At 39.6% G+C, this 20,164-nt stretch overlaps 3 protein-coding genes, 1 long non-coding RNA gene and 1 other non-coding gene across 9 annotated transcripts; 2 read left to right on the forward strand and 3 right to left on the reverse strand.

The window, feature by feature from the left end:
- Positions 1 to 336: 336 nt before the first annotated feature.
- Positions 337 to 7,061, forward strand: gla (galactosidase, alpha). 3 transcript variants are annotated; one of them, XM_077531479.1, is made up of 8 exons: positions 337 to 559; positions 2,313 to 2,487; positions 2,634 to 2,808; positions 2,887 to 2,978; positions 3,070 to 3,231; positions 3,312 to 3,509; positions 6,574 to 6,854; positions 6,922 to 7,061. In XM_077531479.1, the coding sequence occupies exons 1-8, from the start codon at positions 396 to 398 to the stop codon at positions 6,935 to 6,937; spliced, it is 1,263 nt and encodes a 420-aa protein (XP_077387605.1). In that variant the 5' UTR covers positions 337 to 395; the 3' UTR covers positions 6,938 to 7,061. The 3 variants fall into 3 exon arrangements, with proteins under 3 accessions (XP_077387605.1, XP_077387604.1, XP_077387606.1); XM_077531478.1 differs by lacking the exon at positions 6,922 to 7,061 and having other exon boundaries at positions 6,574 to 6,905; XM_077531480.1 differs by lacking the exons at positions 337 to 559; positions 6,922 to 7,061 and adding an exon at positions 1,963 to 1,966 and having other exon boundaries at positions 6,574 to 6,905.
- trnav-cac (transfer RNA valine (anticodon CAC)) lies at positions 1,892 to 1,964 on the reverse strand. The gene has a single exon. It is a non-coding gene; the product is annotated as a tRNA-Val (tRNA).
- On the reverse strand, positions 5,163 to 6,474 carry LOC144025457 (uncharacterized). Its single transcript, XR_013284869.1, has 3 exons — positions 6,122 to 6,474; positions 5,666 to 5,752; positions 5,163 to 5,584 (listed from the first exon to the last, which is right to left on the reverse strand). It is a non-coding gene; the product is annotated as an uncharacterized LOC144025457 (long non-coding RNA).
- On the forward strand, positions 6,940 to 19,942 carry btk (Bruton agammaglobulinemia tyrosine kinase). Of its 3 annotated transcripts, none has more exons than XM_077531475.1 (19): positions 6,940 to 7,079; positions 9,718 to 9,796; positions 12,545 to 12,704; positions 13,736 to 13,840; positions 14,040 to 14,121; positions 14,212 to 14,337; positions 14,678 to 14,730; positions 15,595 to 15,782; positions 15,843 to 15,905; positions 16,034 to 16,088; positions 16,174 to 16,253; positions 16,484 to 16,611; positions 16,880 to 16,951; positions 18,021 to 18,192; positions 18,283 to 18,502; positions 18,581 to 18,645; positions 18,890 to 19,008; positions 19,082 to 19,239; positions 19,690 to 19,942. In XM_077531475.1, exons 3-19 carry the CDS (start codon positions 12,564 to 12,566, stop codon positions 19,756 to 19,758), a joined length of 1,896 nt encoding a protein of 631 aa, XP_077387601.1. In that variant the 5' UTR covers positions 6,940 to 7,079; positions 9,718 to 9,796; positions 12,545 to 12,563; the 3' UTR covers positions 19,759 to 19,942. The 3 variants fall into 3 exon arrangements, with proteins under 3 accessions (XP_077387601.1, XP_077387602.1, XP_077387600.1); XM_077531474.1 differs by having other exon boundaries at positions 6,942 to 7,079; positions 19,687 to 19,942; XM_077531476.1 differs by lacking the exon at positions 15,843 to 15,905 and having other exon boundaries at positions 6,941 to 7,079; positions 19,687 to 19,942.
- Positions 6,971 to 9,350, reverse strand: rpl36a (ribosomal protein L36A). The gene is made up of 5 exons (XM_077531481.1): positions 9,214 to 9,350; positions 8,626 to 8,731; positions 8,336 to 8,403; positions 8,131 to 8,253; positions 6,971 to 7,051 (listed from the first exon to the last, which is right to left on the reverse strand). Exons 1-5 carry the CDS (start codon positions 9,214 to 9,216, stop codon positions 7,031 to 7,033), a joined length of 321 nt encoding a protein of 106 aa, XP_077387607.1. The 5' UTR covers positions 9,217 to 9,350; the 3' UTR covers positions 6,971 to 7,030.
- Positions 19,943 to 20,164: the final 222 nt, after the last annotated feature.

A 20,164-nucleotide genomic window follows, 5' to 3' on the forward strand; every position in this document is an offset into this window, starting at 1 on the left:
ATATTATTACTTACTCCATAAGACGTAATCTGTACGTCCATTAAAAGTCCAATGTTTAGTGGAACGGCTATTAATTATAGTAAATCTCCAAAACAAAGCTATTACAGTAATAAAAATAAATAAATCAATAAATATTTAAAAAAAAACGTGAAAAACTGACAAGACGTCTGAGTTGTGGAATTCTTACCAAATGCTTGTGTTTCCGACTAACGTTACAAAAAAAAAAAAAAGTAAAAGAAAAGAAAAGAAAAAAAGACAGCTTCAACTTCATTGGGTAAGATTCATGTCAATCAACAGGGAAAGGCGTGGACGTCTCACAACCAGGAAGTAGACTAGACTAAATAAGAACAGACGCCAGACTGGGAATGTAATGCCGGAGAAATAAAAAATAAAATATGTCGCTTACTGCCGTTGTGTGGATATTGGTTGTTGTGGGTTTGTGGAACCGCGCTCGAGCTCTCGATAACGGCCTAGCAAGGACCCCCACGATGGGTTGGCTGCACTGGGAGAGATTCATGTGTAACACCGACTGCGACACGGACCCGGATACCTGCATCAGGTAAGACGCATAATGGGGTATTTGCCACGGAGGAGGCGGGACTTTTTGCACATCAGCTTTTCGGTTTGCGGGCTGCGTCAAAATACTTGCGCGTTCGCAACCCTGACGGGAACAAACTCATGTGCAAAATCACGAAGTCCCGCCTCTTCTGTGACATATCCCATTGAGCCAGAACCGGGCCAGCCGCGTATCGTGGGCACGCCCGAACCGTCGCGATAAACGAGTGTTTGGTGAGAGGAAGCTCCTCTTGGAGACTAGGGTTCGATCCTGACCCAAGCATAAGTAAATATCACTTAAAATGAGTATTCTAAATTCAGTTTACTGAGGAATCGAAAACAAAATGACACTACTTTTATTTTTTTATCTGATATGAAAGTCAATACAATCAAAACAAGACATTGTATGCATATTTGTCATTCTATTTTTTGGAAGTTCTAGCAAATCTGCCTGTTATTCTTATTTTATTTTTTTAAAGATATGCATAGAAAATCATAAATGTTACTTTCAATGTAAATGACTAGATATGATTCTACATTTTTTGTGTTGATATGAAGGTAAACAAAAACAAGTCATGTTAAGCATATTTGTCATTCTATTATGAAAAATGAATGATAAATAAATGTGAGCTCAATAGGTGAAAAGCTTTTTTTTTTTTTTTTTTATGTATTTTTTTTTTTTTTTTAATTAACTATATAGACAGAAGTAATATTTTCTTCCAGGGTTAAATAATACAGTATAGAGACACTAAAATATTAATAATATAATAATATAATAATTAATAATATAATAATATATGAAATATTAATTGAAACTTTATTGGCTAAACATAGGATGGGAGGAGAGGAATGTGGCGGGGTGGGTGAAACAGAAATCAAGATTTTAAATACTTATAAGTAAATAATGTGTACACGTTTTTAGAATGCTTTTTTTTTTGACACAGTTCGACTTACATTCAAGAAATTATCTTGCATAAATACCTGACAAAATCGTTGTAATGTGTACACTTACTCTACAGTACAGCCCATCTCTCTGATCAAATGATATGATAAATGTTATGAGATAGCTCTTTAAATCTTTCTTTTACATTCATTCATTCACACGTTCAGTCAAACCGCCTCAAATCACGTCCTGTGTCTTGTGCCTACAGCGCCATCGCCAGTCAGTGGCTAAAAATATATTGCGTAGGTATTGAACTAAGCAGTATCATTGAAAATGAATGGGAAAAAGTTAAGGGAAGTTAAGCTTAACTATTCACGCCCTCCAACAATGAATATTCACATTGTCTTTTATTTGTATCGTTTTGAAGGCACTTGAAATGTCAAAAATGAAAAGTGTTTCCGCCCGGTTTCGAACCGGGGACCTTTCGCGTGTGAGGCGAACGTGATAACCACTACACTACGGAAACTGGTAACCGTTACGGTAAAATGTTATCTAAGAATGCATACACCACGGAAGTCGCCAGTTCAAAGTGTGGCTGTTACGTTTGCTTCATAGTTTACGTGAGGAACGACTCGAACGAGCAGATATATTTTCTTTATTTTTATATGGGTTGGTGACCGTGTAGTTAAACACAAAAATAGTACAGACTTCTGTTGTATGAAGGGCAACAGGCCCATACGTGGGTCAAATCTGCCATCTAGTGGAAGAGCAATTTATTGCTGTGCCTGTCACCATGATGTCGCTGGCATAGAGATGAACAAACACTACATAATTTGTAGTTAATAATTTCCTAACATCTGTTGTGCTTTCCCAGTGAACGTCTGTACATGCAGATAGCGGACGTCATGGCGACAGAGGGATGGAGGGAGGCCGGCTACCAGTACGTCTGCATTGACGACTGCTGGATGGATCACAGTCGAGACGCCAGGGGCCGCCTGCAAGCAGACCCTCTCAGGTTCCCGGGGGGCATCAAGAAACTGGCCGACTATGTGAGTACTTGGTATACAAAAGAGGAGTACATTGGCACAATATAGTTTATTAGCGTTCAATCGTTTGGGACTGTTTTTGACATAGTTGTTGCAACACTGCCCTCTCCTGGAGATTGTTGGTCTAAAATTAAAAGCTTTGCTTCCAGGTGCACTCCAAGGGTCTCAAGTTGGGCATTTACGCAGATGTTGGCAGAACCACCTGTGCCGGATACCCCGGCAGTTTGTCTCACTACGACACGGACGCCCAGACTTTTGCTGAGTGGGAAGTCGACCTGCTCAAATTTGACGGATGCTCCATGGACGCCACTTTGCTTGAGGAAGGTAAGCGCGAGGCCCTGCTATTTGGAACAAGTATCCATTCTGTGACCTACATGTTCAGTGTCAATTGGTTTTCTTCAGGCTATGTGAACATGTCCAAAGCACTGAACAGAACAGGAAGACCCATCGTATATTCCTGTGAGTGGCCTTTGTACGAGTGGCCGACCCAAAAGGTAACACTTGATCACAAATGTGTCAATTCTGGACCACCAAGATATAAGTAGCTATCGTATGACGCCCCTCCCCCCACCCCCCACCCCCCAGCCTAACTACAACGCCATTGCAGAGACGTGCAACCAGTGGCGCAACATGAAAGACGTTTACGATTCATGGAGCAGCGTCAAGTCCATCTTGGACTGGACTGCTTCGCACCAGGACATCATTGTCCCTTCAGCCGGTCCCGGGGGGTGGAATGACCCAGATATGGTATGTCTTTTTTTTTTAAATTATTATTATTATTTAAACCTGCAGTTGACCTCCTAAGATGTGTTCTCGATGGTTTCTAGTTGGTGATCGGGAACTTTGGTTTGAGTCGGGACCAGCAGGAGTCCCAGATGGCACTGTGGGCCATCATGGCGGCCCCGCTGCTCATGTCCAACGACCTGAGGTCCATCTGTCGGCACTCAAAGGAGCTGCTGCAGAACCATCACATCATCGCTATTAGTCAGGATGAGCTGGGCAAGCAGGGATACCGCACAGCCCAGGTAGGTCCTTGAATAGGTCGCTTGCACATGTCGTCACTTCCGCCTCGGATTTCTCGTAGTCGCCATGCTGGGTGGCCTCCATTTACGTAGCGATTCGGTCTAACACGTATCTATCACGTTTGTTTTCTGCGTTTAAAATGGTACATTGTTGCTGTATCGTTGGCTGTTCGAACAAAGCCAAGGGGGGAAATGGTCGGTCTTTTTTCCGAATTCCGAAAATAATTAGGAACCAGGGCCTGGAGACAGAGGAGTGCGGACTCCGGAGGGAAGTCGTTACTTTGGGCTCGTGTGTGCAGCGATCACTTTGTGAGCGGTAAGCTTGTTTACCTTTATTTAATGCATGAGGATTAATAACGTTTCGACCGCCCATATATGGGCAAGTTGCTTATGTTTTGGATTCATGAGCAAGCAAGTTCGGTAGTACAAGCTGGCTAGCGGACGTTAGCCGAAAGCTAACATCGAACATTTTCACCCAAGTAGTGCTAGTGCAAAGTGTTTACTGCTGAAATTGGATTGATTAGTCTTGGGCTTTTAATGCCGATAACATGTTTTTTGGTGGCAAAATGTAAACTTGGAAAAAAAAAAGAGACAGAAGGGGCTGATGCAAGAAAACAGAGCCCCGGTAGCCTACACATCATGCTAAAGAACTTATTCACGGCCACCCTACTGCGGTAAAATAACCAGTCTTTCCATATTTTATTTGTTTATATATTTGTTTATTTTAACAGGTCGCCCTGCGCCCGTTTTTCTGTCCAATCATCCCGACTGGGCTCCAACATTAAAGTTGGGTCCCAAGTTACAACATCTATGTCTCAGCCCAGTCGGTGCCAAGATATGAACGTGCACAGGAGAGACAAGCAAAGAAAAGACGACTCGAAGTGGCAGAGATTGTTGCAGTTATGCAGCCAGATGGCTCCAGTAACCTGTACCCTCAAGTACTGCTGACATCATTGACTCTGGTATGCCACTCAGAATTCATTACATGATATATTGTATGCATGAGTGAATGTATGTGTTTTTGTTTGTGTGTGTACACGCACCTTATATTTTAGAGACATTTGGAAGTGTTTATAGAAATAAGTATTTGCCTGTAGCAATGTTCATACATTAAAAAATGCAACAAAATGTGTACATTTCTTTTACACTGACAAAAAAACTATACTACTTTACTATATTAAACCTATTACTGGTACCGTATTTTTTTGTGATTTTTTTTTTCTTTATTTTTTTCTTTAGGGATCTCATGCCACACCGACTTGATTGCCAATGACATGATGGTAACGAAGGCGAGCATCAAAGCATTGGAGGAGGACAACATGCGACTGTTTGTTTGGCGCTAATAAAGGCAGCGTTTATACAAATTCTATTGTTGGGTTTGTTTACAAAGCTATACATAATACAAATGACAGGATTTGACTCAATGTGCAATATGGTCCCTCTTAAAGTAATGGCATAAATCTCTATTATTTCTAAAAGCACACAAAATGAAGTGAATAATGATTAGATGTAGTAATTTCAGGGTTAAAAATTGAACTGTTAATTAATGTAGTTTATTTTAGCACAGGTGCCTACCATCCTGAGATGACGGTATGATGTAATGTTGATGGGGTACGCAATGACTTTCATTATGCTATGTACAGAGGAAAAAGTTGCTCTCTTTTAAATTTGTTTAATGTAAGACAAGTACCAGTACTGTGTTACAGTTTTCCCAATAATCCTTGTTTCACACTTGTCACAAAACCACTGTCCTTTTGGCAGTCTAGATTGGCACACTTCAAGTGATATCATTTGATTTTACAATCTGCTGCAGCACAAAAAAACTACTTTATTCCGCATCTTTGAAGTACATGAGCAAGTGGTATGTGACAGCGGCTGAGCAGGAACACTGGAAGTCCACTGCTGATCTAGTAAATGCTCTCCCGAGCAGTTCAGGTAAGGAGGGGATTTTGGGGAAAAAAAACTCTGGCTTTTCCAACTGGCCAAAACGAGCGATCTGGGTGGACTCGCTCAATCACACTTTGTCCACGCCACAAAGTCGCAGAAGTCCGTCCAGTTAAACTCATCTGTGCCTGAATCTGAAAATATTACAAACATTGTAATGAAAATATGAAACATAGAATTAAATAAGAAACTACAAAAAGTAAAGCCATACATACCTGGTAATAATATTGGTGTTGTCGTGACAAGTGATGGGAATTATTGCCATCCGGCACCAGACAGAAATTGGGTGTTGTGACAGCCTCCTTAACCGTGAGATCATAAGAAAAGCTGTCAGTATGCTCAGTAGTTACCATGAACACGTTTTATTGTACTGGAAACTGAAACTAAAAATACGTCCTCTGAGAGTGGTTAACCTTAACCATTTAGAATAAGTTGATTAAGTAACATGTAACTAGTGAAAGGGTAGCATTAAATTTAATTAAGCCACGGGGAGGCTGTGCATAGTTACTTTTTATTCTTATACGCTCTGCCATATTTGCCTGTTATAAAATTGTTAGAAAAACCACATCAGGTAAACCTAGCTGTGCATGTAAACACAATGATAACAGGAAGCCTGAGAACAAATCAACATTTTTGTGTGCAGAATTACCAACACCATGTGGTTTACTTACGTGCAACAGCAACAGTTTCTTCTGATGCGATGTTAAAGTTTACACTCTGTATCCACCCGCTTACAAAATAATTGTAAGCCTCCAGGGATTTGTTGGCGTGTTATGGAGCATGTTGTCAACACGAGGTAGTGAAAAATGTCCAGAGAAGTCACATTTGGCCAGCAAGCTTTCTCCGTCAAAAAAAAAAATCACCCTTGGTCAGGACGTAATTAGGATCAATCCCGCCACACAGAGACACCTTCTGCCTGTATCGTTGTTTTTGATCTTCCGGTAAATCGCGAAAATTACATCAGGTTGATAAGCTCTACCGTGTAACTCGCGAGTGTACCTTGTGAACCGGTGGACACCCAATATGGCGCCCGAAGGAAAAACTCCCATGATGCATTACGATGTGCAAGCGACCTATACCACACAGTGTGGAATATTGGATTATTTATATTTTTGTTTCACAGGTGGACCGTTTTGAGGTATGGGAGAGGCCTGTGTCGAACGGCAGGCTTGCCATAGCAATACTCAACACACTGGAGATAGGAGGCCCACGCAGGTTCTCCTTACAAGCGGCTCCTGGTTGGAAGATGTGCAACCCGCTTTGCAACGTCACCCAGATTCTGCCCCAGTATGAGGAGGTCGGGGTTCAGCTGGGACACCGGGTCTCCGTGAACCCTTCAGGCACCGCTCTGCTTGTCATCACGCCCAGCAGCAGCCATGAGAAAAGATTCCTTCAGATGAAATGGTCAGAAAAGCAGACACTTCTCTAGACCATTAAACATAAACAAAAAAAACTTTTTGCAATTCTACAGGGTGGAAACGAGTTGAAGCAAAGTGAAGAGGACTCACAAGACGTTATGATCAATTTTAACACATTTATTGAAAACTGTGACAACTTGAAGCAGAAGAGTGGCCCACATCTTAGAACTGGATGACTTGGCCCTGTTGAGAGAACACAAGCATGCGTCAGGTGGGGAAAACACAACATGAACAAAGATGTCAATGGCAGAAACGTGGCTGTAAGATGGAGCAATGGAAACCAAATGTTGACATGCACAAGTTACTCCACCAGTCATCTCGTTTTTACCTTTGAGGCATGACAACTGTGCTTTATTTACAATTCAATTTTTAAAACCCATGTAATTCAGCTTGCAATCCACGTTTTCTTGTTGCCTCTCTGTGAACTCTGCACCTTTTGTACTTTTAGAAAGTACGATCTTGAAATAATGCTGACTTTTATTATATCATTATAGAACAAACATCTGTTTAGAACAAAGTTTAATAAAAGACACTGAACACTCAAGTACCTCCAAAAGTCAAACCAGCCAAAAAAAACCTAAACAAAAAACACAAAACAAAACAATCCTGAAGTAAAACCTCTTACCACAAAAAAAAAAAAAAAAAAAAAAAAAAAAAAAAAAAGGCCTCTCTGTGACCATTATCTTGCAGACACCTTTCATGTTAATACAGCACAGCTATTGACTCGGGCTGATTGATTTAAGAAAAAAAGAAAGAAAAAAAAAAGCCCACGATCAATTCATAAAACCATAATATGTCTTTTCACCGTCAATTCATGTAGAATTTTACTTAAGGGGAGGTCAACCCTTTTTCTAACAATATGTTCTATTTTAAATATGGTTTTCTGGTTAATATTGCGTCAGTGGAACATGAGTTCAGCACCAAAATCCAGCCATTTTTATCCGTTTCAGGGGTCGGACATTTTGCCACTTGCCCTTCGACTGAATTCGAGATCAGTTGCTCAGGTCTCAGGTAACAACCAATCACAGCGCAGCTTCAGAAAACAGGTCAGTTCTGATTGGTCATAGACTGAGTCCTGAGCAACTGTCAAGTCATCTTCAGTCAACAGCAAGTGGCAAAATGGCCGTCCCCCCTGAGATGGATAAAAATGGCTGGATTTTGCTTCATAACTCATATCATGTTTGTGACAACCATACTGACATTTCCCTTGAAATACAAATTGACACAAATGCTGCTGTTAGCAAGACTTGCTTCCGTCTTACCTTTCTCTTCTTGTCACCGCCCAACTCAAAGTGCTTGCATCTCTTGATGGCCAGCATTCTCTTGGACCTGCAGTTGGCCTCCATGCACTCGAGCCTCAGCACAATCTTCTTGGTTGTCTTAGCCTGGAAACAAGAATCACCATTATAGCGAGCGTAGGTTTGCACGTGCACGGCAGACCTTCACAGTCAGGATGGTCCAACTTACCTTTTTGCGGAAGATGGGCTTGGTCTGACCACCGTAGCCGCTCTGCTTCCTGTCATATCTCCTCTTACCTGCAGGACATGCAAGTCAGCACAGCTCATCTCACTTTGGCTAATTATACAGTCCATACAGCTGTTAGTTCACAAATAAAGCACATCTCCATTGTTACAAATTGTTCAATAAAAGAGTGTGCACTTATACAGCAATATAAATGCAACGTTAGGAAAAACTAACCGTGGTCACTCGATGTATGTTAAGTAAACTAACACAAATTACACAAACATGACACTTACCCTGAGCATAAAGGGAATCCTTGCCCTTCTTGTACTGGGTGACTTTGTGGGGTTGGTGCTTCTTGCACTTCTTGCAGTAAGTCCTGCGGGTCTTCGGGACGTTCACCTGAGGACATCGGGCCACCGTCAGCAATATGACACTACCGACTATATTCAATATGCACGCATGAGTACTAAACGAACTGTTTAATCGTACAAGGTGGTAAACCATTTGCACGGTTTTGACAAGCTCGCTTTTAGTATTACCGAATGATGTAACGTTAGAACTGAACTCTTAATTACACCCAAGTGAACCCAATTTAGTTACTGTTGGTGACGCATAATTGTTATGGTCAGCTAATTCAAACAATACACGTTTAACACCCGTTAAGCCGGCTAATCGTAAAAAACGCTAGCAGCTAGCCCAGAACGTAACATCGTAGATGACCGTTTTTCGTCCCAAAACTCAACATACGTGGTAAATAGCGGCACCGTTGCGAATATAAAAACATTATACGCTTATGTGAGCAACTAAACGTCATCGATGGCTTATTTAACTGTGAGATTAACATCGATTCTCCCAAGTGTATCAGTGTGTTCATTTCGTACCATGTTTGCGTCCCAATGCAGAGCAAAAGAGGAAGTCCAAAACCGGAAGCACTTGTTTTAGTGCAGCGCTGCGGCAAATGCCTACACTGCCCCCTTGCGACCAAAATTCACACGGTGAAAACGCGCACACCCACTGAAACAATTTTAACAGCTTTAATTAATTACAGTACACAATAAACACCTTTAACACAAATTTTGCATTATTTACATTGTAATATACTTTATTGAATATACATTTTATAATCCCTAAAAAAATAAATTTTTAATGCCCTTCCAAGGAGCATTCATTTTAATAAACAACTTAAATTCATTATCTAGTGTAAACCAAGAAGGAATTTAAAGCTGTGTTAATGTTTAGCCCGTCTTTCACTTGTCACCCAAAACCGTCCAGAGGGCTGATATGAAAATGAGCAGCAAGAGAGAAAGAGAGCGAGGAGAAATAGGGAAGTGTGAGTTCCTCTGTGACTGTTTTTTTTTTCTTTTCTTTTGCTTCTCGCATCACAGACGACACGCATTTCATATGAAGGGTAAAGCTTCACGCCACCACTTTTGAACCTCAACTCTGCCACTTGGCCGTCTGATGGTATGTCACATGCTTCTATCAATATGACCATAATTTAATTCATGTCTACCGTATATGTCTGCTACGTAAATAATGTTGTTCAAAAATACATGACAAATAGATTTTCCTCAATATATAGTATAGCTGGTACTTTACTGTAATATTTTAAAATGGAGTTTGACGTTAATGTGTTTTGCTCTTTGACTGAATTTCTTTGCCATTATCATGGATGCAAACTCACGCACACGCTCACCACACACTTATCTGTCTGTCAGGAAGCATCAGAAAAGAAAAGTTCCTGCTAACAAAGTTATGCTCATATTAACTTGTACATGTTTTGCCAAAGTAACTCACAAACAAATGCAACACAATAAATGATTACTTCCTTCATAAGTCAGAGAAAAATATGTCCTCTGACATTGTATTTTGTTTATTGTTAGCATTTGTAGGATTTTTTTTTTTTTAAACAGTTACTCAGTTTAAGATGTCTTTAGAAACACATAGCAGGTCATATTTTAATTAAATGAAATTGCAATCTATTTTTAGTCCTCTCAATGCCACTCTTTGTTTTGTTTGTACTTTATTGGTTGTTCCATATTATTAATATGAGTGTATATACTATATGTAGCCTTTGGCTAGCCAGCATCACAGTCATATGCTTATGGCAGGATGCCAAACTCTTTTGAAACTGTAGCATAACGTACATGTATTTAAGTATTCAATTTACTGTTCCTTGTATAAGATGTGTATAAGAAGATGCGGGTCCCAGGATGATAACAGTTGAGAGCCACTGGTTTAACCTGTAAATATACCACAAATCAGGACCCCAAAACAGTTTAATGTCGTTTCAAACACGTCATACATCATATACGAACACATATAGACAGGATCCACAGAAGAAACAATGAAGTCATTTTGTGTACAGCAAACTGCAGGGCTTCACTGTACACACTTGTTTAACTGTTGCATCACATTTATTTCTTTATTTCTTTATTTATTTATTCTCAGAAAGTTTGCATGGCCCACTAGGGACAAACTCAAAATGACCCGTGGCATAGAGTTAGGGTAAAAAATGCTCAATATTGTTATAAGATGGCAAAACGTAGTTAACGTGCGCGGGCATTCAAAACTGTCATGAAGCCGATGCTGCGATAACTCCAAATGTGACGGCTTAGAATTGTGTTGAAGCCAAGCGGGGCGACAAACAGTATCGCTGGCCTGCAAGCCTGACGCAACTTCCCCATCAGTCTGTCTGTATTTTTGGAGTCGTTGTGAGTCAATTGCCGTTCATATTAACAAAACAAAACAAAAAAAAACCCACAGACACCAAAAATTATTCTAGTGCTCCATTCCATTACAATAGAGCAGCAATCTCCATCATAAATCCAATGCCAATTAAACAATCATGTCTACCACTAAGTGCCATAGGAATTAAAAAGTTGCCTGTTTTCGAGGAAAAAACAAATCATAATCTTACAATAATCATATTTTTAGAGGAAAAGTGTTATGACAATAATTAAGGCGTATTTTTCCAAACTAAAGCTGTAATATCCACAGCCATGGATAAAAAACATGTTTTAGTAAGTGTTTTTGTGGATTTACAAAAACCATTTGACACCTTAGATCATGAAATATTACTGTACAAATTGTTTAAATATGGTATATAAGAGGTGTCGCACACCAATGGGTTGCCAGTTATTTAAAAAATAGAAAACAATATGTTGAATTTAATAATAGGCCATCAAAACACAGTTATGTAACTTGTGGGGTGCCCCAGGGATCAATTCTGGGGCCAGTACTTTTTCTTCTTTATGTAAATGATATTACAACCATTTCGAAATTGTTAAAATATATTTTGTTTGCAGATGATACCACTCTATTTTTTGCTGGGAAAAATATATATAATGTACTACATGTAATAGAGAAAGAGTTCAAGAATATTATGAAGTGGTTTAATGCCAACAGACTGTCTATAAATATTAATAAAACTAGATTTATGATATTTAGTTGTATAAATATGGATATTGAAGTAACTCAAACATTTAATTTTGCCTATAATAAATTTGATATTTCAGTATTTTTCATGTACAATTAGTACCTTTAAAAACACATTTTGCAACTTGCTGTCGACTGAAAATGACATCACAAGGGCTCAGGTAACCAATCACAGCTCAGCTTGTGAATGTCACATGACCAAACCTAGAAAACAGGTGAGCTGTGATTGGTTACTTGAGCCCTTGTGATGTCATTTTCAGTCGACAGCAAGTTGCAAAATGTGTTTTTAAAGGTACTAATTGTACGTGAAAAATAATGAAAGTATCAAATTAATTATAGACAAAATATTAACTTTGTATTGCTATAATGTGCTAAATAAGTGAAGTATCCCTTTAAAAAGTACAGCATGACAACTTTTTCCAGATCCAATTCAATTTTCTGCCATAGCACCGACATGACAATACGATATTATAGAATGATAAAGACCACAAACGATATACCTTTATGAAAATCCGCATGAATCGCAAATCAAGTGTTCCTAATCTTGCTTGATGATCACTGAAATGAAGAGCAAGCGCTGCTCAGTGTTTGCATGGCTTGTGGTAGACTGACCACACAGATGAGCGATACAAGGAAGTGCTCACATCGACTGCGCGATAAAAGGCCCAGTTTCAAGTATCTGATTAACCGTTACACCGAATATACACAACAAATTACAGTGGCCACTTTAAATAACCTTGCGCATGACACTGATCTGTTGGTCATTCGTTGCAGATTAACCGCGGTGTGAACCATGTGTGCGAGCATTTTGGAAGACATTTTCATAAAGCGCTCGCAGCAGAGGAGGAAAACGTCGCCGTTGAATTACAAGGAGAGATGGTTCATCCTCACGCGGGACAAACTCTCCTATTATGACTACGACACCGACAAAGGGGTAAGTACTAAGAGTTTTGAGCCTTTAATCCATATCCGTGAGGACAAATTATGCACACTAGTGCATAATCTGTTTGTTCTTATGGGCAGCATTCCCACATATGTTATTGTGAATTTTATTCTCCACATTTTTCTTTTTGCCATGTAACAACTCCCACATAATACTTCCGATTTACACTGTTCAAATTTCAACTAGCTTCAATAATTCACACCTCCCGGGGTATATATATCGTCTGATTCCACATTACTTACAGTATCCGCACAATTTAATGTTAAATATCAACTTTTCCCCATTCATTTTCAATGGGATAGACTGAACTATTTCTTAGTGTCACTTTCCACGCCCTTCCATGCATAGAACTTATAATCGTTACCAGGTGTTTGATACTGCTCGTTGGCACAGTTGGTAAAGTGCATTGTTCAGTAACCAGGAAGTCATAATTTTCAGAATATATCTCTCAACTTACTTCATAAGCATTCCACAAGCATTCAAATCTTAGCATTCAGTTTTCAGCATTCCCACGCAATTTCTCCAGAATTTGCACTTAGTCTAGTTGAATTAGTAATTACAAATTTAAACTTTACTAGTTTTTTTTTGTTTTATAGTTGTAGTTTTATATTTAGTTTTTAGAAATTAAAAAAATATGTTGGTTTTAATTAGTTTTAGAGCAGGTTTGTTAGTTTTTATTTTTTTCAAAAATGATTCGTTTTATATTAGTTTTATTAATTTTATAATATATATATATATATATATATATATATATATATATATATATATATATATATATGTGTGTGTGTGTGTGTGTGTGTTAACTTTTGTCTCATATTCATCTTTTTGATGTCCAATACTTTTGGATGGGACGGTATACTTTTTGTCACATTTTTATTTAGTGCTTTTGCTAATGTCAAATATTTGCCTTGCCTCGACAAAGACAGGGAAACATCACTTTAGTTCATGATCAGCATGTCAATATTGTTTATAACTTTGTAAAATAAATCCAGGATTGTTGTACTTTTCTCGTCCGTCAACAGAAGCGAAAAGGTCTGAGGGGCTCGGTGGACCTGGACAAGATTAAATGTGTGGAAACAGTGCAGACGGATCCCAACAGCCCGCAGGAGCGCATGTACGCATTTCAGGTAGAGTTTATTCATTTTGCCATGTTGGAAGATGATATCGAAGGGTGAATATTGTGCAACTAGTTTAAGAAGTGAAAGTATCAGACCAGATGCAGGGGCTTTTGTGCGGGTAGCAGGTGTCGGCTACTCTCATTTTACCACACAGGAAGCAAGAGTGTGAAAATACAAAATGAAAACTAATAGTTGTGTTGTCTTTAAGGTCATTTACGACGAGGGGCCGCTGTACATCTTCGCAAAGACGGAGGAAGTTCGGGCTCAGTGGATAAAAAAGCTGAAAGAACGTCAGCACGCCATCTGATATCATCAGCATTATCATCACTTTGTGGAGGAAGAGTTGTGCTCATGCAAATGTTGTGTGTGTGTGCGTGTAGTGGTGCAGACCAACAAGGACTTGATGCAGAAGTACCACCCGTGCTTCTGGATCGACGGCATGTGGCTGTGCTGCCAGCAGGAAGTCAAGCAGGCGGTGGGATGTAAGATTCTGGATAGCAAGAACGGTGAGGATGTGTTGAGCCACACCCAACTAAATAGAAGTATTTATATATATAAAAAATATGCATACATGAATATTTATATAAATATTTACATAAATATTAACATACATTATATTATTAATATATATTTTTGTTCATCTATCTATGCGAGCGATGTATCGTGACAGCGCAATTAAATGCTCTGCCACTAGATGGTATGGTAAATTGAGACAATATCATTATTTTAGTCTAAATACTTTTCGTGACATTTTTTTTCTGGTGATGTCTCAATTATGAGGCTAATGGTATCAATAAAGGTTGAGAAATTAACACCCCCCCCCCCCCCCCAAAAAAAAAATAATAGGTTTCATGGCTCGGAGGGGATCCCGCAAACCTCTGCCTCCAACTCCTTCGGAGGTAAACATTTTATTTTATTTTATTTTATATTCTGCAGCCTATTTCTTGGTTTGGTAAAAATATTTCTTATATTAATTCAGCTGTTTTTTTGTCTTCTATTTAATTTAATTTAATTTAATTTAATTTAATTTAATTTAATTTAATTTAATTTAATTTAATTTAATTTAATTTAATTTAATTTAATATTCTGCAGCCTATTTCTTTGGATTACATTTTTGGTTGCGCTTCCAAAATGACTCAAAAAGGCCGGAAGCTAAAATAAATTCCCCTTACAGAATTAAAAAAGGAAAAAAAAAAAAAAAAAAGAACAACACAGAACACCATTTTGGTGTTTACTTGTCTATCCGTTTATAAGTTGTCAGGCTGCATCCTGTTTTAGTGAGGGTGATGTAAGACCATTTTGAATTTTGTGATTACGGGGGTAAGTTTCAATATTTCCCAAACAGCAAAGAGAAAGAGAAACTAGATGAAGAACATTGGGATTGTGAAGCAAACTACTTCCTGGTTTACAGACGATGATGTAAGATGACAAGAGTGCGCCATTTCTGTTAGTTCTAAGTAAACTCAAGTGCCACATTTGTTTTTCCTTTTACCTTCATACGGGCTGTTTCCCAATTTATGGAGAATGGCGAAAGTGGAAAAAATGGTGATTGTACCATGTTTTTATTCTGGGGAGGGTGTGAAGAGTTAAAAAAAATAAAGCGAATAAGTCAAATCCAAACCAACAAAAGTGCCCTATAGTGTTAAAATATAGGCTATATGTATATATAATTTTTTTTCTGGGGTATTTGTGGATGTGTCATTGTCGTTTATCTCATTTTGGTAACTAGCAAACAGGTGTGATGATGCTTTATTATTTTTAAGGACAAGCCCGGCCGACGGTTACCTCCGCAGCTTCCCGAGGCCGACGAGTCCGGCACGGCGATGAGCGTCATAGCTCAGTACAACCACCCGGCCATGATGTCTCACGACTTGGAGCTGAAGAAGGACGAGGAGTACACCATCCTGGACATGTCCGACCCCAACTGGTGGAGAGCTAGAGACAAATACGGGTGGGTGACACCGTCCCCTCAAGTCAGTATCTGTGCTTAAAAATGTGTTTTATTCTGTAGAAATGAGGGTTACATACCCAGTAACTATGTGGTGGAAACTGGACACGGCTTAGACAGATATGAGTAAGTATCAAGTTTGAGAAAGCTTCCTTGGATTTTATCAATGATTTTGCATGTTATGTAGAAAAATGTGAAGTTCCTATAAAAAAAAATAAAAAATAAAAACCCTTTCAATTTCTTTCTTTTCAAAGTTGGTACTGCAAGAATACAAATCGCAGCCAGGCAGAGAAGTTACTGAAGACTGAGGTAAGTCTAGCCAAAAATATACAAACACGCTCAAAGTTGTTTATAGCATGCAGTATTTGGATCGTCTCCCTTTATCATCCCTCAGAACAAAGATGGAGGCTTCCTGGTGCGAGACTCCAGCAAGCCAGGGAAGTACACGGTGTCTCTGTTCAGTAAAGGAGGCGGGTGAGTTTCATTCTACTGCACACCACACTATTGACAGTAGCCTACATTATCATGTATCCGCTGGATGAGCCACAAAAGAAGAAGTACAACAGAAACAGTGGATGGGGTCACATGTAAATTGTCTATGCAAAACTCTGCTCTTATCTCCCTGACACCAACTGGTCTGTGGATAATAATAATACTGTATAACCTCACGCATCATGTGATCATTTCCTTCTTCCGGTGCGCAGAGAGGCCGGCGGCAGCTGCAAACATTACAACATCTGCACCACCCCGCAGGGGCAGTTCTACTTGGCCGAGAAGCACAACTTCAACACCATCCCGGAGCTCATCAACTACCATCAACACAATGCAGCAGGTTCATTACATTAAGAAAAAAAAAATATGCAAACTTCTTCTTCTTTTTTTTTTTAAATTGGTGTACTTTAATAGTGACAAACCTACATCATAACGATGTCAAAAACAAATCAGCACTCATTTAGACCTATGTTATGCATAAAACTGTGGGGAAAATGCATTTTGATGGCAAGGGACCTTTAAATGCACTTTTATTCTTAGAAACATGATCAATCTACCTTTATGCTTGATCCAACCTACTAATACTTTCATGTTCTCTCCATCACTAGGCATGTTTAGCAGGCTGAAATATATTGTGTCCGACCGGGCACAGCCTCCATCCACAGCAGGTCTTGGCTACGGTAAGTGGCATTGAGATAAGTGTGTAATGAAATAGTGTGTTAAAAGTATTTTTAAAACGTCGAAATGGCGTCACCAAGTGTGTTTAATTGTAAACGGATGAGAATACTCAATGTTGCGTTAAGACTACATTACCCATAGTGCCACAAGGGGGCGAAAGCGGAAGTAGAAATGATGGTGACGCTTTAGCTAGCTAGTTCGCTAGCTAGCTCGCTAGCTCGATAGATAGATAGATAGCTAGATAGCTAGATAGATAGACAGACAGATAGATAGAGAGATATAAAGTTTGACTAAAATGAACATAAATAAATAAATACATAATTAATAGGGCGGCACGGTGATGAGTGGTTAGCACGTCTGCCTCCCAGTTCTGAGGACTCCGGTTTGAGTCCAGGCTCCGGCCTTCCTGGGTGGAGTTTGCATGTTCTCCCCGTGCCCGCGTGGCTCTTCTTCGGGTACTCCGGCCTCCTCCCACATTCCAAAGAAATGCATGGCAGGTTAATTGGGCGCTCCGAATTGTCCCTAGGTGTGCTTGTGCTTATGGATGGTTGTTAGTCTCTGTGTGCCCTGCGATTGGCTGGCAACCAGTCCAGGGTGTCCCCTGCCTACTGCCCAGAGCCAGCTGAGATAGGCGCCAGCACCCCCGCGACCCTTGTGAGGAATAAGCCGTCAAGAAAATGGATGGATGAATAATTAATAAATAATGCTAATATTCTTTAGTTGTTGAAATTGTGACCTAGGTTTAAAGACTACATTACCCAAAATTCTGTAGCACTTGGGCTCCAGGTGGAGGAGTGGAACCGTCACTTGCCTTCGGTGCCAGTTGGCGTGGGTTCGCTCCTCCGCCTGGGAGACCCCATGTGGCTTACACGAAGTGAGCTTGTGTGTGAGTGAGTGGGGGAAAAAATAAATAAATTCTGTAGGACTTGCATAGTACTTTGTTAAACGCAACATGAAAAATATTTTAATGAAAGTTTGATCATATTTTAGAATATAAGCAGAGTAAAAAAACAAAACAACAACAAAATACACACAATAAAGACAACATAAAATTGTGTTTGTGTTCCACAGGCATGTGGGAGATTGACCCCTCCTGCCTCACTTTTATTCGTGTCCTTGGTACGGGTCAGTTTGGCGTGGTGCAGTACGGAAAATGGAAGGGCCAGCACGACGTGGCTATCAAGATGATTAAAGCTGGGGCCATGTCGGAGGACGACTTCATAGAGGAGGCCAAGATCATGATGTAAGCACAATCAGTCGGTCAACATGGGAAGGGTCCTTAAATTAACCGACCCACCATGCATTGGATCACGAGCTCCGTATTTCAAACTAGGATGCTCAACCACGAGAACCTGGTGCAACTGTACGGCGTGTGCACCCAGCAGAGCAGCATCTACATCGTCACCGAGTTCCTCTCCAACGGCTGCCTGCTCACCTACCTGAGGGAGGGCCTCAGGCAGCACCCCACTTCCGTGCAGCTCCTGGAGATGTGCAAGGACGTCTCTGAGGGAATGGCCTACCTGGAGTCCAAGCAGTACATCCATAGGGACCTGGTGAGGGGGCACAGATTTCATCATCTGACTCACTTCAGTGGACATTTTGAATCACGTGTGTACTCATTTGCTCCCCAGGCTGCCAGGAACTGCTTGGTCGACGGGAATGGAACTGTCAAAGTAGCAGACTTTGGCTTGTCAAGGTGTCACCCTAACACTATTTAACACTTAAATTATAATTTTGCTCTATGAAATTCTATGAATTATTCCCAGATGTTTCATTTTGATAATTTTGTAGTGTTTTTTTGTTTGTTTGGTTGTTTGTTTGTTTTTTTGGCTGCATTGCTTTCAGTATGTTATCCAAGTGAAATGTTTATTGTCCAATAAGATTTCAAGTTCTTCAAAAGCATTAGTGCTGGTTGAGTATTTAATTTAAAATATCTTTAGGTACGTCCTAGACGATGAGTACACAAGCTCTGCTGGTTCCAAGTTCCCCGTCCGCTGGTCGCCTCCCGAAGTTCTTCTCTATTGCAGATTCAGCAGCAAGTCGGACATTTGGGCTTACGGTGTGTGATCGTGTCGGGCAAAAATCCACGTTTAGGTTCATAAATCAATGTAATTGTGTCCTTGCATTTCCAGGGGTGCTGATGTGGGAGGTGTACACACTGGGAAGGCTCCCGTACGATCGTCTGAACAACAACGAAATCGTATCTCAGGTGTCCCGAGGCCTCCGACTGTACCGTCCTCAGCTGGCGTGTGAGAAGGTCTACAACATCATGGCGTCGTGCTGGCTCGACGTACGTACAAATCCACATTGATAACGTCAGATTTACAGCAATACATGTGATGCCACTGAGATGTCATTTTGTCGTCAACAAGTAGAAAAATGGCCGCCCCTCTAATGAAAAGAAAAAAAACAAAAACAAAACGGGTGGATTTTGCTGCTCAATTCATTTTCCACGAACGCAGTTGATCAGAATATTGTATCGTGTTCAGATGTTAGATTGAGGTTGGTTGCATAAGATTTTATTGTACCGATAAAATGTGAAGTCATTCATAAGATTACAGTTTTATTGTGTGACAATTTTTGAAATTATCCAATAATTAGTTTAAATGTGAACATTAAAACTTAAATTATAATGGAATTCATTCGTATATTTACTTAATATACACATAATTAAGATATGGATTTGACATTATTAATAATATAATTTCGAATTTTCATTCTGTTTTGTTCATTTTAGAAGGCTGAGGAGAGACCCACCTTCAAGGAGCTGGTGTTCACTGTTCAGGATTTGCTGTATGAACTCCAGTAGATTCCAACAGCAGCAGCCTGGAAAATGAACGCAAACATTGTATTTTGTCACTGTAAGTTACCGGTTTGAAATAGCTTACTTTAGCACTGATATTATGTTGACAAGCATTTTATGTTTTAGCAAACATATATTAATGTTGTGTATGCATATCTAATTGCACAAATAAAAAATGTCATACTTTTGAGTTTTGAATAGTGTCTACATTGTACTCTAGTTTATTTCTAACTTATACCACCACAATTCTTCTTCTTCTTTTTTTTTCTTTTTGCTGGCCGGCCCACAGTCTTTTTTTCTCTCTTTATTCAATACTTTCCATTTAAAATCAATCCAGTACAACGTACAACGAACCAGTACCATTCAAACAATACAAAAAGAAAAAAAACAAAAACAAAACACACACACACAC

This window comes from Festucalex cinctus, chromosome 9, assembly GCF_051991245.1.
Source record: "Festucalex cinctus isolate MCC-2025b chromosome 9, RoL_Fcin_1.0, whole genome shotgun sequence".
In the NCBI taxonomy this organism is placed as follows: Eukaryota; Metazoa; Chordata; class Actinopteri; order Syngnathiformes; family Syngnathidae; genus Festucalex; species Festucalex cinctus.